Here is a 23,811-nt window from a genome sequence, read left to right on the forward strand (position 1 = left end):
GTACCTTGTTGTCTTCATAACGCTGGTTCTCCCTCCGCTTGTCCTGCAGGAGCAGTATGAGTTCTGCTACAAGGTGGTGCAGGAGTACATTGACGCGTTCTCAGATTATGCCAACTTCAAGTAAGAGGTGATGAGACCCAGTGGACAGGAAAATTGCCTTTAATATTTTGTAATATTCTGTTTTGTTAATATACCCAAAATTGTGTATATATCTTATAACTGTTTTAGAAATTGGTACATAGGCTTCTATTACCTATTAGGTGGAGATTTTATATGTAAATGTGTTAGCACTGATAGTCCTTTTTCCAATGTTTTATTGGGGAATTAAATAGTGTGATGTTTGGATTGATATCGTGAAATCCTCTGCCTGGAAATTGGGCTGTATTATTCTTTGGTTTAGACATCTTTTCCTAAAGAAGGAACACAAAATTCATTCCAGGTAGCTCAGCATCAGCCAAGAAGAAAAGCACAAAGTTCTCAGAGCTCTTGAGGAAATTGGTTGTCCTGGTGCCCCCCTCTCCCCCACCCCTTTCAGGTTGTTGTTCCCTCCCTGCTCTGTAAATAATCCCTGCCCTGTCCACCCTCCCCCCATCACCACTGCAACCCACTGTGGGGAGTAAAGGGACCAGAGCGGTATCTCTGGCACCACACTAGGGATTATCAGGTAATAAAAGCTTTGACTCCCTGAGGAAGCGTCTCCCTTTGTCTGGGATGGGGCAGCCGGACCAGGGCTGGAGCTCTCCTAGGCCACTCCTGGCCCTGCTGTTAGTGTTTGGTCTCAACTGGTCTCAGAAGCCACCATCCTCTCAACTCCTTTCCAACTGGCACAGCCTCTCCAGCTCTCAGCTAAGTTGCCGGGACCCATCTTCCATTCCCAGCACATCTTTGGTGCAGTGATCCCAGCCAGCCTTGCTCCCTGGAAGATGGTCCGCATCCTCACTGTTTCCCTAGCACAGGGGCATGGAAGAGAGAGGAGGTAGCTGGCTAAGGCCAGCCCAACTTCCCTCGTGCTTTGCTATAAAATTGTCTGGATTATGTCACTCTGTCCAGGATAAGTCTTTATATCCACACTTACTAGATTAAATAGCTTTCATTTCCTTTTATATCTGTCCACATTTCCAGGACTTTTATGTGAAAGTGCCTCAGATCCAGAGGCCAGGATGGTAGGAGTCTTCAATCCCAACTTGATATCAAGCCTGACATTTATATAAAAGTGTCTAGCGTTTGTATCTTAAATAATGTGGATGTTCATTTATTTCTCTTGTAATGGTGTGCCCAGTCCAGAGACCCAGTGTTCTCCCATCTTGTGGTCCCAGTGTCCCTTAGAATGTTATTTGTCTTCATGGCTGAAGCTGGATCACTGTCTTTTCCAATGGAGAAGCAAAAAGAAAATGGAAAGAAAGCAACTTCATTTTTAAGGACATGAAGCAAAAGCTGTGCTTTCCATTTTCACTCCTGTTGGCTAAAACCTAGTCATAAGGCTACACGGAGGAATGCTGGGAAATGTAGTCTTTAGTTGGCATAGCTGGGAGGGTGGGTCTGTTCACTGCCTCTTATCCTCATGAGCAGTTCGTCATGGGAACATGAGCGTCAACTGGTTGCCACAGCTGTCAGTGCAGGGCTGAGAGAGTCTCATGACCCATGGGGCCTTTCTCAAGGAGCAGGGGCGGCCCTGGGCTACTCAGTCCGTCAGGAGTTGAGAAGTGGCACCCCAGCCTGGGCCGTGGAGGCACACTCAAGAGGTCATTGCTGCTGTGCTTGTTGGCGGAAGTGGGACTTGAACTGGACCCAAGGGATGCTGGAAATTTGGATGAGTGAAAGGAGGCAAGGTCACATGGAGCCACATTACAGAAGGCCTCAGAACCCTACAGAAGGTGAACAGATGCGGTGGCTCCAAGATGGGAGCCAAGTTCACCACATATTCAGGATATCTTCAGGAGGCAGGGGCACCATGACAGACCACCTCTGGAAGTTTCTGAGAAGTGAGTGTGTGTCAGAAATACTTGGTCCTTCTGTCGGAACTAAGGAACTCCAAGTGGCAATAAACTGAAAACTCAGTGGTTGTCAAAGAACCATGGGTAAATTAAGCAATCTGAGAAGGATTTCTGATGAGGTACCATGTTTGGGAAGGAGACCCTGGCTCTTTGCAGGCTACCTTTTGGTGCCTCTGTGACCGAGTCCTGGCAGATGGAGGAGGGCAGGCCTCGGGTCAGCAAGCTACATGGCAAACCTGTAGGAGAGCCCATCATGTGCCTTGTGCTGCCTGCCTACCTCCCAGCAGGCTGCCTACCTCCTGTTGCTAGGGCTAGTGCTGAGCAGCTTACACACCAGTGTGTCCAAGGGTTCCTACAGAAGGACTGAGTACCTCTACCAGCCGCCCATGTGGCCTGGCCACGTACTGCTGAGTCCTGCTGATTTGCTTGGTTCCTTGGGCCAGTATTTTTTTTTTTAAGATTTTATTTATTATTAGAGACAGAGCACGAGCAGGCAGAGGGAAAAGCAGACTCCCCACTGAGCAGGAAGCCTGACATAGGGCTCGATCCCAGGACCCTGAGATCATGACCTGAGCCGAAGGCAGACGCTTAACTGACTGAGCCACCCAGGCACCCCTGGGCCAGTATTTTAAATATCACCTGGCTGCGAAACAGATGTCTTCAAGCAGGACTTGCATGGCTGCAAGAGACATAAACCCGACAGGAACTAGTCAAGGCTAAAGGGAAGTGGATCGGGGCTCACACCCCACCATCATGTGGGAATGGCAGGGGTGACTGCTTCATCCAGTGCCTGCCCCTCGGCTCCTCGGCTGTGCCCCCTGGAGTTAGAGCTAGAGCTGGGAGGATTTCTCAGAAGGGGAACGAGGCATCCAGTGCCCACTGTGCTCAGACTCACTTCATCAAGTCAGCGCCCTCCTGGGCGTTCAGTTTCCTGCAGCACTCCACCACCACCACCACCAAATGCACACGTCTTTGATTTTAATTAAAAAAAAAAAAAAAAGTCACTTCCCCCAGGCCTATAGTCTCCTGCCTTTATGATAGACTCTCCCCTCTTCCACCCTTCATCCCCACAGATTCCTTTCTTACCACTTGCCAGGGATCCACTCTCTGTCCGCTAGTTCCTCCCTTCTCTCTCTCTAGCCTCTGCTCCTCCTTGTTCTCCTTCCTCAGAGACCGGGCATTCCTGTGGTCTGTGTGTGGTGGACCCTCAGCCCTCTCCAACCCTGAGCTCCCCTCCTGAGCTCCAGGTCGGCATACCGTGCTTCCTGCCAAGTGACTGCACAGGGTGATCCACAGACACCTGTCTCACACTCCCCCTGCCCAGGGGTTCACCTGGTCTCTCCAGAGTCTACCATCCCTTCCTGCAGCCTTCCAGCATTCTCTGTACCTCTTTCCCTCCACCCCAAGCCCGGGGATCCGGATCCACTGGCAGTTCCTGTGTTGACTCTTCTTTCCGTTTTGGTTCCTTATGTGGGAGCACCACAGCTGCCCCGTGTGCAGACTCTAGCTAACTCCTTGTCATCCTTCACCAAGACCATCTGATCTGGGGTTTGTGCCCCTCTGTGCTCCAGCAGCACCTGAGCACTCAGCCGTAAGCCTCCCCTGCTTTCCCAGATGCTCCCAGATGGATAAAGTCCTATCCTCAGGGCTAGCCATTAGTTGGAGCTCAGTGGTGAATGGCCATTACAGAATGGCTTTCTGTGTCCTGCCGAGAGGGATATGAGGATGAATTTCAGAGTTTGTCATGTGGAAGGGGACAACAAACATTCTTGAAAAGCTACGGATGTTGCCAGAATGGAACCACAGTGTCCCCTGGGAAGCTTAGTTCTGGTTTGGATTTTTTAGGAAAAAACACAAATTACTGAAAAAAGAAAGGCACCCCATTCCTCTTTTAAAATAAACACAGGACTTCGAATAAAACATTCTGTAAACCCAAACCAGAACTAAGCTAGTTTATTGAACTCATTCATTTTCACTAAACCACAAATGTTTTCCTAAAAATTACTTGGTTAACCAACACATATAGGAACAAAATGTGTTTCCTGAAACAATTTAACTGAATATACAGTCCACACATTGCTTCGGGTCCCTGCTAAATATAAGTCATTTTGAAAATTCACGTGTGCCTTCCTGCCTGAGCAGCTGAAGTCGAGGCGCCTGTCAATGACTGTGGTGCCCGTTATGTTATCCCCTCCCCCACTTTGCCACAGGATTTGACGCACTTGCTCTCCTAACGACTGGCCAGCACAACGCCACGCCTGACCCTGGCACTTGCATTTGCTGTTCAGCCGATACGTGAAATGCGGAGATTGGCTATTAACCCTGTAAACAGGCCTTTGCCCTTCCCCTGGCCCCCAGGCTAATAGCTGGTGGTGGAAAGCTGAGCTGACGCAGATTGAGAGGTGGGGGCACGTTTCGAGGGTCCTAGGTTAGCAGTGCCCAACTCCATGAATAGTCCTGGGTTGAGCACAGGGGAAGGCTTGGAATCTTGAGAGGCAAAACTGTTCCTGCCCTCCCCTTGCTCATTTATAGGCCCACAGATGCTGCACTGACTGCCCCCTTAACTGGCCCCCTCTCATGGGCCTTCTGGGAGGAGTGAGAAACCACCTGGGGGTAGTGCCCCACCCAAACCTGCCTCCATCTGGAGTGACCCCCACCCTGGTGCCCATCCAGCCCAATTTACAGTGGGACAAACAAGCCCTCAGGCCCTTATAGTCTCCCCCAGACTCTTCACAGGTTGCTGGGTTCCCCATTCAGGCAGCCAACTGTGTGGCACAGTGGGCTTTTTCTGGCCCCCTCCAGGCCACAGTTTCCTTTTTGGGTCGGAGAAGACTGAGGGCTTTGTAGGCCAAATGCAGGAACTTGAGGATGCAGCCTGGGAAGTGGGAAGATGATTCTTTAGGGCCTGGCCAGGCTGCAGCAGGAGTCTTACAGCTTCAGATCCCTGGGAAGGTAGGGAGAGGGAACAGTCTGGTGACCGACCCTAGGGCCACTGGCTAAAAATACACTAGGAGCACGCACTGGGCAGGGAAGGATGTTGGGTGGCAGGCTGCTCCTCCTCCCTCTTTGAGACGTCACTGGAGTGTGTGGACCAGGAACAGGGGGTGGAGTCACCTGATCAATAAATCCCAGAGCTGCCTGTCTGGGGGTCCTACTCGCCTGGAGGAGCCACCTCAAGGAGCCACCTCATCCGCAGCTTTCCCTGGGTGAGTGAAGAGGCTGCTCTCCCCAAGGGCTGGGGCTCCTGGACGGAAGTCTGTCCTGGGTGTGTGCACACTGTTCCTCTTCTCTCTCCCAAGTCCCTCTACCCATGAACCACATTCCGGCGTGGGGGGCTACCCTTTGCCTTTCTCTCCCCAATGCTGTTCCTGTGCCTACTGCCTCTAGTGTAGGAGGGACAAGGGGTAGAAGCACTTGCCCCTGTCACCACCACACATCCATTCTACATCCCCACCTGCCATGGAAGAAAGATGGCAAACCACAGAGAATAGAGGCAGCGTGCCATGCACCAGCTGCCCCAAATGCCCTTACACTACTTCCTGGCTCTTGAAGAGCTCCCCTCACCCAAGTCTCTGTTCCTCTCCCAACCATCTCCCATCTCTGGAATCCCTGAAGGGGATCCTCTGTGCCCCAGGGGGCTCTGGGGAAGGCGAGCTGCCAAGGAGCCTTTGGGGTCCAGATCCCTAGAGTCCTGGGATGAGGAGCAGTGGCAGAAGAGGGAAGGGCATTAGGAAACACTAATGACACCCCTGAAGTGCCAGTTGTCCAAGGGGACCCTGAAAGAAAAGGAAGGAGGTATGGATGGAAGTGTCTCTTCTTGAGTGCTGTCCACTATCCATGGGAGCAGCCCTGCCATGGCCAGCTGCAGGCTAGGCTTTCTGCTACTGCTGCTGCTGACGGTCCACCCTGGATCCTCGAAGGCTCAGCACTGGTCCCATGGCTGGTACCCTGGAGGAAAACGAGCTTCCAGCTCAGCCCAGTACCCCCAGCATGCTCCAAGGCTCCTAGGTGGGTTAAGGGTCTCCCCAGCCTGAGTGGGAGGAAGAAGGCGCTGGCTGTGGCTCTTTCACCTACTGTGAGCCTGGGGTGGGAGTAGTGGGCAGGCCGAAGCCTTGGCTCCTTTCTGAGGAAGGGTCCTGGGCACTGCAGCAAGCAGCCCAGACCAGACGGCCCATAACCTCCCAAGCGATGCCCTGGCTCCCCCAGAGAACAGTGTGCCCTGGGAGGCCAGAACCACAGGCTGGTGGCCCCTCCGCCGGAAGCAGCACCTGGTGAAGACACTGCTGGTAAGTACAGGGAGAGGCCTGGCATTGACCAGCAGGGGCCGTTGTGGCTAAGGACTTGGGGGCTGTGTGGACAGAAGAGGGGGTTATGAGACAACACTGAGACGCCCCCTGCCAAGGCACCCCCTGGCACACACAGCAGGATTCCGTCTGCTATCCTTCCGATTTCCCAGAATTCTAGGCAATTTATGATAAGATGCTTATGTTAAAAGATTAGAAGTCACTAGTGGAGTGGAGATAATTGTACTGAAACGCCATAAGTAAGACTGGCTGTAGTGGGGTCCTCGAGGCTGCTTTCTTGTCAGGAGAAGCCAGTGCGTCTCGAGGACGGCCCCAGGAACCAGGTGGTCACTGACATGCACTACGAATGACAGTGATTGCAGAAACCGCTGTGCAGAGATGGGTTATTACTATTTTGCAAATTTAAAGTGCACCAAGAGAGCAGTAACTGAAGAAGAAAGTTGTAAATTCCTATAAGGCAAAAACTTACCACCTAATTAAGTCGGTGTGAGCTCAGGTTTTTACAAAAGAGGCGCGTTAAGGGTGGACAACGCCCAGGGAGCTACAGAGCCCCCAGCTGGGGCCTCTAGCTGGCAGGCGGCATCTGCAGGACCGAAGAGCAGGCCGATCGCCTGGCGGCAGCATCCTGCTCCGCAAAACCAGGTCGGGAAGGGTGGGGGCGGACAAGGTCGCAGCCGGGCGGCCAGGTAACCAGGGCGCCCGCTGGAATGATCACCCCCCTCCCCCCGCAGACCGGACGTAGAGCGCCGCGCCCTGTCGCCCTCCAATAAAGATGTGAAGTCCCTGAAGCTGCTGCCTCGAGTTGTCTCCTCCGTCCCATCCCTCGCCCACCCCCGCTGAGACCCTACCCCACGTGGGGGTTGGAGGGATGTGGGCCCGGCCCGCCGGCGGGAGGCACACGGGGCGGGGTGGGGCGGGGCGGGGCAGGCCCCGCAGGGAGGGAGCAGCCAGATCCAGTGGGCCTGGGGCGGACGCTGAAGTCTGCAAGCCGGAGAGCCTCCAGCAGCCTCCAAAGGGGTGGGGGGCGGGGTCCGCGGACCACGCGTCCCGTGGTGCCCCGCGGCCGCTTCCGGGTCCCGTGATGCCCTGCGGCGCGCCGGACGTGGGGGGGGCCTGGGCCATGCTGCGCGCGCTGCGAGTCCTGGGTGGGGGCCCCCCGTGTGGGCCTCCGGCCCCGCTGGTGCTGCCCGTGCGGGGCCGCAAGACCCGCCACGACCCTCCGGCCAAGTCCAAGGTCGGGCGCGTGGCGACCCCGCCCAAGGTGGATCCTGTAGAATTGTTCTTGCTGACGGAGCGTTACCGGCAGTACCGCCAGACGGTGTGCGCCCTCAGGTGTGTGTGACAAGGGGGAGGTGGCCGTCGGTGCTGTGGGCGGTGTATCGGAGCGGGCGGGCGTGGAAGGTGCCGACTTTGGGCGCGTCTCCGCCCAGGCTGGAGTTCGCGTCCGAGGTGCGGAAGAAGGTGCACGAGGCCCGGTCCGGGGTCCTGGCAGAGCGCAAGGCGCTGCAAGATGCTACCGAGCACCGCGACCTGATGGCCTGGAACCAGGCGGAGAACCAGCGGCTGCACGAGCTGCGGTGAGTGGGCCGGGAGGCGGGCCGGGCCGCTGGCTGGCGCGGCGGAGAGCCAGCCGCGCTCAGTCTCAGCCTTTTGCCCCACCCCAGGTTAGCGAGACTGCGGCAGGAGGCGCTGGAGCAGGAGCAGCGGCAGGCGGAGGAGAAAGCTCGGCGGGCCAGAGAGGCGCAGGCCTGGGCGCAGCTCAAGGAGCAGGAAGTGCTGCAGCTGCAGGTGGGCCGCAGCTGGGACCGGAGGCCGGGGACTCCGCCTTGGCGCGGCGCAGTGGGGCACTGCCTACGTGCACTGAGAGCGAGCAGCCTTGAGTCTTGAGAGTTAGCAGAAGAGGATTTGGGAAAGGAGTGCAGGGAGAGTGAGTGGCAGGCGCAGAGACCCAGAGTTGTTACAAAAAGTATTCCAGCAGCTAGGTGGTGGTAAGCCCGCATCTGTGGGAGGGACCCCCGTTTTCACAAGGAGTTCATATTTTGGTTTGCGGGTGATAAAGTCATTAAAGTGTTAATATTCTGGGCTAGGGCGGCAGGTGTGAGACTTAATAAAAGCAGGGGAACCAGTTAGGAGTGATCCAGCAAGAATGGATGAGGTCTGAATTAAAGTAATAGAGGGAGGGACGCCTGGGTGGCTCAGTCTCAGGTCATGATCCCAGCGTCCTGGGATTTAGTCCTGCATGAGGCTCTTTGCTCAGGGGGGACCCTGCTTCTCTGCTCCCGCTGCTTGTGCTCGAACTCTCTCTCCCACCCTCCCTCTCTCTGACAAATAAATCTTTTAAAAAAAAAAAAAAAAGGAATAGAGGGAGAAGGACAAGTTTGAGAGAGATTAAGAGGGACATTGAAGCAACATTGAGAAACTGATTCCACCCAGTGGGACATGAGATTGTCACAACCAGTGTGCTTGGTGTTCCGGCTGAGATATCCAGTGGATAATTATCTAAGAAAGAGGAATATGGTAAGGCTGCCTGATGTTCTTCCACGGGAAGGTCATCAGGGCACTCACAGAGGACCTGGGTTCCAAGCATCCGTCCAGGAGGAGAGCTGGAGGCTGTCAGTGGGTAAAGGCCAGCAGGTATGTGCTTCCATTCATGTGGACTTGTGTCTCCCAATAGGAGGAAGCAAAAAATTTCATCACTCGAGAGAACCTGGAGGCACGGGTGGAAGAAGCTTTGGACTCGCCAAAGAGCTACAACTGGGCCATCACCAAAGATGGGCTGGTGGTCAGGCCACAGCACAAGGGCTCTTAAGGGCCCAGTAAGGACAGCACCCACCTAGGGACCATGTGTGTATGGGGTAGGAGGGTCGGGCCTGATCTGCAATAAACGTGTTGATGTTTCTAATGAAGAAGGAGGCTCAACCTGTTCGGTGTGGCCCTCACATTGTGGCCTCTGCATCCACCACTTGGTCAGACATTCCCATACACAGTGTCCTGTTCTGCACCTGTGTACAACTCAGCAAAGCACCAAACCTTAGAGGTTCCCGTCTCACAGAGGAGCACAATGGACCATCGTCCCCTCAGGCAACCAGGTCATCTACTAAGTGTCATCAAGGACAAGGACAGTGGTTGGCAAATTAGAGTCCTTGGGCACAATCTGGCCCACTGCCTATTTTTTGTAAATAAATTTTATTGGAACACAGCTACACTCATTCATTGACTACTTTCACACTATGATGGCAGAAACGTTGCAGAAAGCTGCAACAGAGACCATTTGACTTGCAGAGTCTAAAATATTTGTTCCATGGGTTTTTACAGAAGTAGTTGGCCAACTCCTGATCTAGACCTTTAGGACTCCAGCCGGAGTATCCAGATACCACCCAGTACCTGAGACACAAGCTAACCACTGGCCTGCTTCTGCTTGACCCTGAGATTTGCCCTCTAGGGTCTGTTGTGCCCAAGACACAAAAGGCAAGGAGGAGACCCCATGTCTTCGGTGGCCTTTTCCACCCATGGCTTCAGTGACCCACATGGGCCCTGGCACTGCTGGCTTCCTTAGACCACACACCAGATGGGTACTGGCAGGGGAGGCCTGGTTGACCTTTATAAGGTCAGTGTAGCTTATCCAGCACTTGGACCAAGCCCTATGGGTGCCCAGAAATACTTGTAATTAAAGTTCACAAGGTTCGATAAGTGAACACAGAGGTGTATGGCCACCATTCAAACACAAGTCCTCGCATTTATCAGAGCCAGAGCTGCTGCCCCTTTGTCACCATTCACCTGAACTTGCTCAGATACCACCAGAGGAAAGCAAACAGAATCCTAGTTTCTTTCCCCAACTCCCATGCGGTAGACATGGTCTGGAAACCCCCAAAATAAGAAAGCCTTTCAGGGACTATGGGCCATCCCTCAGCATTCATGTGAGGAAGCAGGTACAGGCAGAGGGCTGGTAGTTCTCACAGTGCCTAGCACCCAGCCTCCTTCAGGCCCTGCCCCTGAGGACAGTGGCGTCCCTCTGCAAGCTGATAGTAGGTCATCTTCTCCGGGGCACTGAGCCCAGGCACAGGACAATGCAGTCCTTGGTTTCAGGCGCTCAGGGTAACTTCCGAGGTGAGAGCTGATGGGTGCACATTATGGGCCAGGGATCGAGGCAACGGTGCCCATAGCCTTGGGCTTTGTGATGAGAAGGGGACCATCTGGTGAAGTGTTTGGTGAGCTGGGGAAGTCCAGTTTCATCCTTGCTAAAGTCCCCACCCTTCCGCACCAGGATTCTGACACAAGCTGTCTGTTCTCAGGGAAGGCTGTGTCCTCCTTTCTTGAGGCTCTTTGGGCTGCTTTTCCTTCATGGCTGGCGTTCAATGTCCTGCATGGGGCTGGAAGGCCACTGCTGATGCCAGTGTGTCACGTAGAGCCACCCATAAACTGGGCTTCGGTTTATCCTTCACCCACAGCCCTCTTACTGGTATGGACACAGATAGGCAGCTTACTGGTACCTTCAGGGTTGAATCACACCCAACCCCATCTGTACCTGCGTCTAACAGGTCATAGAGGGCTGGTAGGTGCACACTTGAGCTATGAGAGCCTGCGTGGTCCAGGCTGCAGAGTTACGTGGTATCCCACGGAAGAATGCCTAATCTCCAATAGAACCCTAATCGTTAACCTGATGGCCTCAAAAATCCCAGGGCCGCCTCTGATTTTTACCTCAAATTCCAAATATGCTTTGGGTCCCCTATACACACTGTGAGCTTGGACCTCTTAGAGAATCTTCTCTTGCTCAAGGTCCCACTTGAGCATAGCAGATTTGAGGGCTACCCAATAAATGCATTTGGCGGGCAATACCCAAACCTAAGAGCTTTCACCAAGATTTGAAGAGGCCTACCTACCATGGTTTGTGCCCTGTGAGGGTAGATTGAGGGACAAGTGCAATTTGTGTCTCACCTAGGGGGAGAAGTATGCCGACCCCAGGAACTTCGCTGGGGAGGCAATTTTTCCCCTGGGTTTAACACCCCAGTCAAGCATAGGTGTTTTACACCTGGATTCCTGCCCCTTCCAATTCTCCAAGATAAGCAACATGACATCAGTGAAGTGGACCACCATGTTGTCCTGGGGTGGGTGGTCAAGGTCTTAAGGATTAGGTTGTGCAAAACTATAGAGTTGTTGGGGCGCCTGGCTGGCTCAGACGGTGGATTGTGGGAATCTTGGCTTTGGGGTTGTAAGTTCAAGCCCCACGTTGGGTGTAGAGATTACTTAAAAATAAAATCTTTAAAAACAAAAAACTGCACCTGGGTGACTCAGTCGGTTAAATGTCTGCCTTCCATTCGGTTCAAAATCCCAGGGTCCTGAGATCAAGCCCCGCATCGGGCTCCTTACTCATCAGGGAGCCTGCTTCTCCCTCTCCCTCTGTCTGCAGCTCCTCTTGCTTGTGCTCTCTCTCTCTCTCTGTCAAATGAATAAGTAAAATCTTTGAAAACAAAAAACTGCAGAGTTGTTCACCTCTTGGACTGGGCGGCAATGGTATACTGTTGCTGGGTGAAAGCAAGCTGCTTGGGACAGGAAAAGAGAAGAGTGCCTTTGCCACGTGAACAGGCACTGGGTGCCTCCTTGATCTCTTCCATCAAGGAGACCACACTAGACCTGAGTAAGCTTAAGGTCATTCCCCATACCTTTCCAGTGAAGTCCAAGTTTTCTGTGTGGAATAGAGTTACGAGTACCCGATATTCCCTGAAATCTTTGGGGGGCTCGCCCTGAACTTAACCCCGTAGTTATGTCCCTGCCCAAGCACAGAGGCGAAAGGCTCCCTGGGAAACAAGCCCCGCTGACGCTGACGGCTGAAATCAGGGCAGTTCTGAATTCTGGCAGGGAGTCAAGCCTGGAACTCTCTTGCCTAATAGGAAATCAAAATAGGAAATCAAAAGTAATATTTAAAACCCCAAATCCTGAGACCAGCATTTCTCTCGTTGGCTGCTTCGATGAGTAGTTCCTCAGTGCAGGTAAGTAAGTGCATAATCCGTAAATGTGTGCATCCCTGTCCAGAAACAGACCACGGCGGGGGGTGCTGGGGGGCTCAGTCTTAGGTTAAGCTCGGGTCAGGATCCTGGGATCCTGCGATCCAGTCCCACATCAGGCTCCTTGCTCAGCGGAGAGTCTGCTTCTCCTTCTGCCTCTGCTGCTCCTGCTGCTTGTGCTCTCTCTGTCAAATAAATAAATACAATCTTAAAAAGAGAAAGAAAAAAAAAGGAAAAAAGAAAAAGAAAAGGAAGAAAAGAAAGGAAGAAAGGAAGAAAGAAAGAAAGAAAGAAAGAAAGAAAGAAAGAAAGAAAGAAAGAAAGAAAGAAAGAAGGAAAGAAAGGAAGAAGGAAGGAAGGAAGAAAAAAAGAGAAGAGAAAGAAACAGAACATGGTCCAATTCATTGTTCCTTTTCCAAGGCTTCGAGACCGAGAACCTGTAAGTTCAGCACACTGTGCGCCACAAGAGGGCCCACTAGGGCGACAAGGTCAGAGCCGCACGGGCCCCACCCTCGCCGGTCCTCCTCCGCGGCGCTGTAACCCACAGCGCCCATCATCTTCCCCAAACGTTTTGGCATTTCCCCCCTTGCGGAGGGAAAAACACAGGTAAGTGGTTGAAAGTCTCCGGGAAGTTGTGGGGTTTTTTTTTAATAATGTTTATTTTGTTATATTAGTCACCATACAGTACATCCCCAGTCGGGAAGTTGTGTGCTATTTCACACTTTTTTTTTTCTCTTTTGAACGCCGCCCCCGCCCCCCGTCCCGGGGGAGAGAGATGGTCCAGCAGTGGGATTTGGTGTTCTCCGGGTGGGTGGTCAAGGCCTCGTGAGTCTGATCTAAATGTCACTCCTGGCTCGCGCACCTTTGCCCACCGCTGCCCAACACCAAGCCCACAAGTGCCAGTGCCGCTGTCGGAACGGCAGGGCCCGGGCAGGAGGGCCAGAGGTGCCCCGGAAGCTGAGGGAAAACGTGGGCTCACCCTTCATCTGGCCATAAAAACAAATCTTGCCGGAGACTCCCAGGTCACTGCCGTAATGGAAGCCGGCTGGAGAGGAAGCCTGGGAGCCTGGTGTGCACACCTCCAGCCGCCTGTGGAACAATCTAGAAGCACTGTTTCTCACAACTTACACTATTTAGAGCAAGATAGGCAGAAATGTTTAGCAGGGACTTTTTGAAAATAAGGTGAAATGAACTTTGAGACAGTAATAGACTCTGACAATTAGGGATTTATATTTTCTGAAATTCTCTAAAAATTAATAGTTACATCACTCACTTGTGGGTTTTGTGTTTAAGAGGGTGGGGGAGGGGCAGAGGAAAAGGGGGAGAGACTCTTAAACAGGCTGTACGCCCAGCGCAGAGCCCAACAAGGGGCTCGATCTCACAACCCTGAGATCATGACCTGAACTGAAATCAAGAGTCGGATGCTTAACTGACTGAGCCACCCAGGTGCCCCTTGTCATTTTGATTCTAGCCACTCTGACAGGTGTGAGGTGATATCTCATTTGTAGGTTTGCTTTGCTTTTCCCTGATGATGAGTGATGTCGAGCATCTTTTCCTGTGTCTGTTGGCCATCATTTTTCTTTGGAAAAACGTTCACATCCTCTGCTCATTTTTAATCTGATTATTTGGTGTTTTTTTATGTTGCTGTTGTTGTTGTTATTTTAATGAAAAACTAGAGAACGGCGTCAGATCATACCATGGACCAAGAATTACTTGCCAAATACAGTCAAATTGGGAAAGAAAGAATTGCTAGAAGAGGCCAAGATCTGACCTGCAGCTCCCCTTACCTCCAGCAGAGGGCAGTCTTATCAAGACGGTGACAGGGCCTCCAAAGTAAAATGCGACCGCTGTTGTCCGGGACTCAGGATGGTTGAACTTCACAATGGTGTTGTGGAGAAATACACATTCAGTAGAAACCGTGCTTTGATTTTTGAATGTTGCTCTTCTGTCAGGCCAGCGACACGCAGTCCGATACTCTCGTGCTTCTGGGCAGCAGCTGCAAGTATTCCCCTCGCTCAGAGGTTTCGGTGCCGTCTGGGTGCTTCGGGTTTGCTGTCACCTTTGCCACCATTTCTGCAGCCGTGGCATCAGGGGGCGGGGAGCGGAAAGAGGGGACTTCCTCACTCTCTCTGACTTTCCCTACTCCTCAAACCAGGGAGGACTTCTGTTGGAATAATTGCTGTCCGCACCTGGTGCACGCTCTGCGTCCTGGCTGGGCAATGCCAGAGGGGCATAAAATGGTCCGCTCATCGCCAGTTCCCCGGAACTGCCATGCACATTTCATCGCCCTCACACGGGCTCTCCATGCATCCCGTCTGGAATTACAGCCTGCTAGCATTCCATGGGAGAGTCAGGGTGGAGTCTACTTGTTTCACTGTCTGCAGAACAAGAAACTTCTTTTGTTTTAAACTTTTTAGCTGAAATATACATACTTAAAAATGCACAACTCTTAAATATTTAGCTAGTTTTCACAAAGTAAGCATACTGCAAAATCAACACCAGATCAAGAAATTGAAGCGTCTGGGGTGCCCGGGTGGCTCAGTCGGTTAAGTGTCTGACTCTTGATTTCAGCTCAGGACGTGATCTCAGCGGGGTGGGATCCAGTGTGACAGTGGCTCCATGCTCAGTGGGGAGTCTGCTTCTCCCTCTGCCTCTGCCCCTGCTCCTGTGTGCTCGCTCTCTGTCTCTCTCTTAAATAAAAAATATTTTTTAAAAAAGATTTGACACAGAGAGAGAGAGAGAGCAGAGAGCCCCATGTGGGACTTGATCCCAGGACCCCGGCAGGCGCTTAACTGACTGAGCAACCCCAGGTGCCCCAAATAAATAAATAAATAAATAATCTTTAAAAAAACCGAAGCACCTCTCATGCCTTCTCGAGCAAGACCTCCTGACAAGAGCCCCTCTCCTCTCACTTCTTTCTTTGTGTGTGTTAAAGACTGTATTTATTGGGGGGGGGGGCATGCGCGCAGAGGGAGAGGGAGAAGCAGCCTCCCGGTTGAGCTGGGAGCCCGTCTGGGACTTGATCCCAGGGCTCGATCCCAGGACCCTGAGATCATGACCTGAGCTGAAGGCAGACGCTTAACGACTGAGCCCCCCAGGTGCCCCTCCTTGCACTTCTAACCCAAGTTGAGCGTGACTCTCTTTGAACCTCATATACATGAAATCACACCTCTCTATTCATACCCATTCTTCCACTTCACACAATGACTGTGGATGTTTTCACACGTAGCATGAACACACTTTATGGTGCTCTGTTGTGTAAATTTATTTAGTTCACTTTGCTGTCGATGGACAGCTGGTTTCCAGTCTGGGGCTCTTAGAAATGGTGCCGCGGCGATAAGCACTCCCAGACGTCTTCTGATGCTCCGGCGTATGTTTCTGGAGTGGAAGTGCTAGGTCACGTGCTAAGTACATGTTCAGCTTTAGTAACCCTGCCAGACATCTCCCAAGTCCTTGTGCCAGTTCACACTCCCGCCAGCGTGCAGGTTCCTGCCGTTATGTACTCACGTGGTAACGCCAGCCTTTTAAATGTTAGCTATTCTTGCGGGGCGTGTGTCTCCTGATGATTTTAATTTGAATTTCCCCAATAACTAATAGGATAAGTCCCTTTTTGTTTTTATTGGACAATGTATAGCTTCTTTTAATTTTTTATAAGATTTTATCTATTTGAGAGAGAGAGCATGAGCAGGAAGGAGAGGAAGAGGGAGAGAGAATCTCAAGCAGACTCTGTGCTGAGCTCAGGGCCCAACGGGGTGCTCGATCATATGACCCCAAGATCATGACCTGAGCCAAAACCAAGAGTCGGGTGTTCAATGGACTGAGCCACCCAGGCACCCCTGTACAGCTTCTTTTCGAAAAAAAAAAATTTTTTTTAAGTTTATTTAAGTAAAGTCTACACCCAGCATGGGGTTTGAACTCATGACCCCCACATCAAGAGCTCTTCCCACCGGGCCAGCCAGGAACCCCTGGACAATTGTATAGCTTCTTTTGTGATTTTCTCTTGGCTCATTTGTCTTTTTTAGTTGATTTGTAGGAGTTCACTTTAGATCGTGACAATGAACCCTTTGTTGAGCACGTGTACTGTGCTGATAAGAACGGTTTGATCCACAGGGATCTTGGGGATGTACTAATTGGTCATAGGTTTCCCAGGACTGAAATAATCGGGAAGCCCACGAAGATCCCACTTATTCTAAATGACCAAAACATTCTGTCTGCGGTGAATTGGGGTCTAACGTGAGCCACTGCAATACACACCCTAGGCCCTTACCCAGTTACCAGACCTGTTTTCATTCATGGACCAGAGCCACTGGGATAAAGGAAAAACCCTGCAGTAACATTGTATATTTGTAGTATAAATCTTCCTCCTAGCGTTTGCCAAAGAGACCTGTTACCTGTGTAACTGGAGTAGGGAAGGAAAAATACTTAGACTTTCCTGGAATTTCTGGGTACACTAATCCCTGGGGACTCAGAGTTCCACTGGGGCCCACTGATCAGAGCCAAGGCTTGGGGCAGTCAGGAGATGCGTAGGACCTAGGAAGCAGGAAGTAGCCTCATGCCTTTATAAAATATATGTGTGTTGGCGGGTGAGTGATAAATCCCATGAAAACACAAAGGCTTGCCATGTCATTGACATTTCTGGGAATCACTGGTCTGGGGCATGCTGGGATGTCCTGTCCAAAGTGAGAAAATTCTCACGCTGTCCTGATAGGGAAAGCTAAACATACAAAAACTCCTGAATTGGGATGCCTGGGTGGCTCAGTTGGTTAAGCGTCTGCCCTCGGCTCAGGTCATGATCTCAGGGTCCTGGGATGGAGCCCCATGTTGGGCTCCTTGCTCAGTGGGGAATCTGCTTCTCCCTCTGTCTGCCCTCCCCCTGCCTGTGCTCTCTCTCTCTCTCTCTCTCTGACAAATAAATAAAAACAATCTTAAAAAAAAAAAACAAAACAAGGAGCACCTGGGTGGCTCAGTGGTTAAGCGTCTGCCTCTGGCCCAGGTCATGATCGCAGGGTCATGAGATCAAGCGCTGCGTCCAGCTCCTTGCTCAGTGGGGAGCCTGCTTCTCCCTCTGCCTCTGGCCCTGCTTGTGCTCTCTCACTCCCGCTCTGTGCTCTTTCTTTCTCTCTCTCAAAAAAACCAAACCAAAACAAAAAAACAAAAGAAAACCCCCGCACACAACTTTAAAAAAAGATAATAAATAAAAAAATAAAAAATTAAAATTAAAATAAAAAACACCAAAGTCCTTAAAAAAAAAACACAAAAAAAACTCTTGAATCTAGCAATTCCACTGCAGGTGTATACCCAAAAGAAAGGATGCTTATATCTGTCAATAGAAGAATGTTCACAGAAGCTTTATGCATCATAGCTAGAAACTGAAAACAACCCAAAAGTCCACCAACAGAGAAATGGACAAACAGATTCTAGTAAATTCTTACAACTGAATACTATTCGGCCGTAACAAAGAATTGAGCCACTGCTGTCTGCAACCGCTCGGGTGAGCCTCTGTGAGATTGTGCAGAGCCGAGGAAGCCCGAACTCTACGATTACATGTAGATGGGTTCAGAACAGGCGAAATTAGTCAATCACGATACTCGGGTATGATACCGGGCCAGCGGCTGTCGCAGAATGCTGAACGGGAGCGTGCACGGCGAGTCTCTTGGGGTGCTGGGCATCGTGCTGTTTTCATAGTGTATCAACAGGTCAAAATCCATTGAACTGCACACGTAAGATTTGTGCGCTTTATGTAAATTTTACTCTGGTAAATAAAAGTGAAGGAAAAATATTTCCCATCACGAGGACAAGAGGACATAGTGAGAAGTGACTGCATAGCTTCGTTGGCCATGAAAGTAGAGACGGCATCACAGGAATGTCTTTATATAAATATGTGTGTGGCTTTTACAGTTAACTACCCGCCAAAAATAACGGACAAATTGCTATGCCTTGCACCTTTTTATCCCTGAAAAGGGGACGCAGTGTGCAGTGACCTTCTGGATTTTGGAGTCCATGTTGCCCGCGCTTGAATGTGCTTCTCTGACCCATTTGCCAGAACCAGAAAGGCTGTGGGCTCTGAGAGTCGTCTAGGGCAAGAAGCCACCACAGGCGATCCAGCTGGGGGGCAGGCAAGTCTGCCTTTTAGGGCTTATGACGCAGAGGGTCCCCTCACGCTCAAGAGTGCACATCGATCAGAATGCTGGGGAAGCCTGCGGCCAGCTCCGGTGGGATCTCACATCAGAAGCCCTAGGGTTTGGTTTTATTATTTTATTTTATTATTTTATTTTATTTATTTTATTTTTAGGGAAAGAGAGCACATGCGTGTACAAGGGAGTGGAGGGGCAGAGGGAGGAGAGAGAGAATCGTAAGCAGGCTCCACGCCCAGCGTGGAACGGACGTGGGGCTCAATCTCACAACCCTGAGATCATGACTGGAGCTGAAATCAAGAGTCAGACGCTTAACCGACTGAGCCACCCAGGTGCCCAGAAGTCCCTAGGGTTTTAAAACAAAGCTATAACCCTTTTTGATAAGTCATAGCTCCGTTGGGAAAACAGATCTTTCCCAGTCCCCCAGCCCTGTTAGAGACTGCCTGATGTTGTGACTCAAAGAATGTATCAGTTAGCTTATCCTGGTAACAAACCACCCCAAACCTCAATAAATATATATTACTGCTCATGAGTCTATGTCCGCACGATTTTTTTGCTCCTGGCTGGGCTCACTCATGCATGTGTGGTCAGCTGTGGGTCAGAGAGCAGCGTGTGCAGAGGAACTCTTCCTGAACCCATGCCCCATCCTCAATGTCTATTTGTGATCTCGTGGGGAGTCTTACGTGGACCAAAGAGGGGGAAATGGAGTCCTGTTTTCAGACGGCTCATGATCCAGATGGCAGCTGGCTGTGGTGTTGCTGTCTTGCTCACGGGTGGCCCTGAAGGACAGGAAGGAGATGACTTTGCCCAGCCAGCCGTCCTTCAAACACAGCATCACAACCACTTTACCTGGAACTAGAGAGAGACAGCCGGAGGGACGGACAAGTAGCTTCTGACTTGGCTGCATGATAAGGGACTCGGCCGCAATATGGTGGGAGGGACGGTGACATGGAGAGCTGTGGGAGAGCATGGGGGAGAACTTGTCAGAACAGACCTGACGTTGGAGAAGATTTGTGTCCCTGTGGCAAGCTCCCCGAAAGGACATAGGGTAGAGGTGGCTGTCAGTAACCAGGTGATCAAGGTGATTCCGTGCCCGTGCGTGTCAGGCATCCCCTAGCCCCATCCACCCCAGGTCTTGCTCATTGGACTACGGAAGAGCGTGGGCCTGGGGGCAGGGGTTGCAGCTGTGTGTGGGCCCAGCCACACAGACGTCCCTTCAGTGGGGCTGACCCGGCTGCCATTGCGGCTGAGAGCCTAACCCAACGGCCGCAGAGACCAGTGCCAGCACCGACAGCCAGTGACGCGCTGGACGCCTCATCCAGCAGGACGGAGAGCCCGCCGAAGTGCTTGTGACCCAGGAACTCCATCTCCAGGAGAAGAAAGAGGGCTGTGGGCTGCCTGGTCTTACCGTGCACCTGTCCAAGCAGTGGGGCTCGGAGCACACCCAGAACAGCCTGCTGAAGGCCGGCTTATAGTGCTGGCCCCGAGACCACCCCAGGGGGTGCATTCTGTTCTGAATCTGCAACCAGGGTGTGGGGTGCTCTCCCCACCACAACGGCGTGGAGAGAACGGTCAGCCTCAACCACGAAAAGTCACTCCTGAGCTGTCCTCAGAGGCCACCCGACATGAGCAGCTGCTCCCTGGGGCTGCTGCCCTTCTTTGTCGCTCAGAGATTCCCATCAGAACGGCTCAGCCACCCTGGCACAGGAACAGAGAAGGCAGCTTCGGCCTCCTAGACCAAGTTTACGCGGGACACGTGCGTGCACCATCTCGAAATCCCCTCGGCCCTGCCCTTCCTCCCACCGCCGCTGGGGGGCCGTTCCCCCGCAGGCCAGCTCCACACTGGACCATCAGGCAGCCCTGGCACTCGGGTGGCCGTGACCCTGCTCACCTCTGTGGTTTTTAAGATTCCTGCTCTACAGCATTCTATTTCTATCTTTTTTTTTTAAAAGGATTTTATTTTTGGGACATCTCTACACCCGATGTGGGACTCGAACTCACAACCCCGAGATCAAGAGTCCCATGCTCCACTGACTGAGCCAGCCGGGCGCCCTTATTTTATCTTTATTTGTATTCCAGTACAGTGGAATGTAGTGTTACAGTGGTTTCGTGCACAATAGAGTGATTCAACAATTCTATACATTACTCAGAGCTCGTCATGATAAAGGTCCTTTTTTTTTTTTTTTAAGATTTTCATTTATTTCTTTGAGAGAGAGCACAAGCGGAGGGAGGGGCAGAGGGAGAACCAGACTCCCCATGGAGCAGGGAGCCCCATGTGGGGCTCGATCCCAGGACCCTGAGATCATGACCTGAGCCGGAGGCAGACGCTTAACCGACTGAGCCACCCAGGCGCCCCACCTCTTACTTTTAAAACATTTTGTTCACCCCAATAAGAACCTTACTGTCCATTTACAGTTAATCCCCATTTCTACCCTTGGCAACTGCTTACCAAGCCCTTCTTGCACAAAGAGTTAAGATTATAAGGGAATCTTGAAGAGAAGTGGTACCCAGCACCGTGGAGTGATGGCAACAGGCGGGGGGGGAACGAGACCTGTGGTTTGGAGAACACAAAGGTCCAAAAGGAAACCTGACAGTGGCCACAAGACGTGATGAAACAGACAGTGGCACAGTTGGCAAGTGGGTTTCCAACCTGGAGTCTTAAGAGGGACCCATTTCCTCTTTATTTTTGCTTTTGTGTCCCTTGCCTCAGGAGACATATCTAGAAAAATGTTGCTACGGCTGATGTCAGAGAGATTCCTGCCCGTGTTTTCTCCCAGGATTTTTATGGTTTCAGGTCTCACATTTAGCTCTTTAACCCATTTTGAGTTTATTTTTGTGTCTGGTGTAAGAAAGTGGTCTAGTTCCATTACTTTGCGTGTAGCTGTTCGGTTTTTCCAACACCATTGGTTGAAGAGACTATTTTTTTCCCATAGCATATTCTTGCCTCCTTTGTCAAAAATTAATGGACCACATAATTGCGTGTTTATTTCTGGGTTCTCTATTCTCTTCCATTGGTCTATGTGTCTGTTTTTATGCCAGTACCGTACCGTTTTGATCACTATAGTTTTGTAGTATATCTTGAAATCTGGGTTTGTGATTCCTTCAGTTTTGTTCTTCTTTTTCAGGGTTGCTTTGGCTATGAGAGGCCCTTTGTAGTTCCAACCACATTTTAGGATTATTCTTGTTCTCTGAAAAATGCTATTTTTATAGGGATTGCATTAAGTCTGTAGACTGCCTTGGGTAGTATGGACATGTTGACAATCCATGTCCTTCCAGTCCATGAGCATGGACTATCCCTTCATTTGTTTGTGTCGTCTTCGTGTTTTCCTATCGGTGTTTTACAGTTTTCATAGTATACGCCCCCACCGCGTTGGTGCAGCCCACTGTCATCCCTCGAGGGAATGGCTCCAGGAGCTTCGTCCCTGGCTTCTACCTGCTTCTTCCCTGCTTCTACCTTTGCCCTGCAGTCTTTTCACAATGGCCAATGTTGTCCTATAACAGGTAAATCTAATCCCGTCACTCCTCTATGCAGAGCCCTCCTGGATCCCCACTTCATTTGGCCCCATGTGACCCCATCCCACATGACCGTTCTGACCCCGGGACTTTGGTCACTCTGCTCCCGCCCCTCTGGCCTTGCTGCTGCTCCTTGAACATGCCATACACATTTCCCGCTCAAGACCTGTGGCCTTGGGATTTCCTCTGTCTAGAAAACCCCCTTCCATGACAGGCTGAACCCTAAAATGACCCCTGTGATTCTTACTCCTGGTAGCCACACCTTTGTGTAATCTCCTGTTGTATATGGATAGGAGATGTAACTTTACTTATTTTAGAGAGAGAGTGTGTGCACGAGAGCAGGGGGACGGGCAGAGGGAGAGGGAGGGAGAGAATCCCAAGGAGACTCCGAGCTGAGTATGGAGCCTGACATAGGGTTTGATCCTGTGACCCATGAAATCATGACCCAAGCTGAAATCAAGAGTCAGAAGCTCAACTGACCGAGCCACCCAGGCACCCCAAGGACATGTAACTTCCTTCTAACTGATAGAAGATTATGGCAAAAATGATGAGGTATCACTCCCATGATTATACTACATTATAAGGTAAATGTGAAGGAATTTTGCAGATGTACTCAAGGCCCCAATTACCCAAATTAACCAGTTTTGCTCTGAGTTAAAAGACGGGTGGATATTTCACTATGTGGTACACCTGAAACTAACATGACATTGTGTGTCAACTATACTCAAATAAAAATACCTTAAGAAAAAAAGAAAGAAAAAGAACAACAAGAATATCAGTCTTGGTGGGCCTGGCCTAATCAGGTGACCCCTTTTAAAGAGGCTTCCCAATGCTCAAAGACTTGAAGCACTAGAGAGTCTCTCTCCCTCTGGTGCTGGCCTCGAAGAAGCAAGCCATGAGTTCTACAGCTGCAAGGAACTGAATTCTGCCAACAATCTCCCAGGCTCCAGAATGGAATGCAGTCTGGCTGACACCTGGACATGACCCCTGCTAGACCCTGAGCAGAAGACCCAGCTGAGCCTTGCCCAGGCCCACAGAAACTGTGGGGTAATAAGTGGGTGCTGCTTTAAGCTGCCAAACTTGTGGTGATTTGTTATGTAGCAAGAGAAAACAAGTCCGCCTTTCAGACAGCCGTCTGGCTTCTTTCCTTAGGTCCTTTAAGTGTCACCTGTCACCTTCGCAAGAGGCCTGCACTGACACCCCGAGAAAAATGACAACATGCCCCCCTTTTTCTCCATTGCACTGACTACCTCCTAACCTACTGAGGTATGTTTATTGTTTGATGCTTCCCCCACTCTACTCGAATATAAGCCCCCACGAGCAGGGAATTTTGTCCGTCTGGTTTACTGGCCTTGCGAGCGTCTGCCCTGGGCCCCCGTTCGTCTTCAGACGAGGAGTCCTTGAACAGCTGATGGAGTGCCAGCCCCGTGGGGGCCATTGTGCTAAGGTAATTTATGTGCATGTGTTAACTGGGGTGAGGTCAGTGTGCCCCAAGGACAGACAGCAGGCCTTTCTGGGGCTGCCCCAGGGGTCAAGCCCTTGGCCTTCTAGCCCGGCAATGCCAATGAGCTGATTTGCGAGAAACAAGATGAGCTGCTGATGGGTAATCAGGTCAGCCTGACCAGCTCCCCAGGGCCGGGCAGCTGACATGACTGGCTCAGGGTCAGCCGGGCCCTGTGACCTGTCCAGCCCCAGCAGCCGCAGCCCACTCTTTGATGGCCGGGGGCCATCCCAAGTCTCCTCTTCCCGAGGGTGACATCCAGGGACCGGCCCCGATGAATGTGCTCCTCTGACACTGGCCTCCTGTCTCCTGTGCCATTGCAAGCTGGGCTCCCCCCGGGGAGCACGCCGAGATGGAGTTTAA

General features: G+C 51.5%; 3 protein-coding genes across 6 annotated transcripts in view; all 3 read left to right on the forward strand.

Annotated features, from left to right (window-relative positions):
• PTPRA (protein tyrosine phosphatase receptor type A) overlaps positions 1-688 on the forward strand; it is a 151,796-nt gene extending 151,108 nt beyond the window's left edge. For all 4 annotated transcript variants that reach the window (XM_045808019.2, XM_045808011.2, XM_045808028.2 and 1 more), the window contains one exon: positions 50-688. In XM_045808019.2, coding sequence (XP_045663975.1) covers positions 50-124 — 75 coding nt within the window. In that variant the 3' untranslated portion in view covers positions 125-688. The remainder of the gene's footprint in view (positions 1-49) is intronic.
• Positions 689-834: 146 nt separating this feature from the next.
• Positions 835-7,141, forward strand: LOC123799117 (progonadoliberin-2). The gene is made up of 2 exons (XM_045808051.2): positions 835-6,002; positions 6,123-7,141. The coding sequence occupies exons 1-2, from the start codon at positions 5,849-5,851 to the stop codon at positions 6,329-6,331; spliced, it is 363 nt and encodes a 120-aa protein (XP_045664007.1). The 5' UTR covers positions 835-5,848; the 3' UTR covers positions 6,332-7,141.
• Positions 7,142-7,378: 237 nt separating this feature from the next.
• MRPS26 (mitochondrial ribosomal protein S26) lies at positions 7,379-9,497 on the forward strand. The gene is made up of 4 exons (XM_045808058.2): positions 7,379-7,630; positions 7,729-7,875; positions 7,963-8,086; positions 8,973-9,497. The coding sequence occupies exons 1-4, from the start codon at positions 7,380-7,382 to the stop codon at positions 9,105-9,107; spliced, it is 657 nt and encodes a 218-aa protein (XP_045664014.2). The 5' UTR covers position 7,379; the 3' UTR covers positions 9,108-9,497.
• The last annotated feature ends 14,314 nt before the right edge of the window (positions 9,498-23,811 follow it).

The sequence above is a fragment of the Ursus americanus genome, chromosome 22, assembly GCF_024610735.1.
Source record: "Ursus americanus isolate L20-20 chromosome 22, mUrsAme1.1.p, whole genome shotgun sequence".
NCBI lineage: Eukaryota > Metazoa > Chordata > Mammalia > Carnivora > Ursidae > Ursus > Ursus americanus.

Coding starts and splice junctions, on each gene's coding strand:
- LOC123799117 (XM_045808051.2), top strand. CDS start 5,849: ATGGCCAGCTGCAGGCTAGGCTTTCTGCTACTGCTGCTGCTGACGGTC. Junction 6,003..6,122: donor GCATGCTCCAAGGCTCCTAG/GTGGGTTAAGGG, acceptor CTCCTTTCTGAG/GAAGGGTCCTGGGCACTGCA.
- MRPS26 (XM_045808058.2), top strand. CDS start 7,380: ATGCCCTGCGGCGCGCCGGACGTGGGGGGGGCCTGGGCCATGCTGCGC. Junction 7,631..7,728: donor CAGACGGTGTGCGCCCTCAG/GTGTGTGTGACA, acceptor GTCTCCGCCCAG/GCTGGAGTTCGCGTCCGAGG. Junction 8,087..8,972: donor AGGAAGTGCTGCAGCTGCAG/GTGGGCCGCAGC, acceptor GTCTCCCAATAG/GAGGAAGCAAAAAATTTCAT.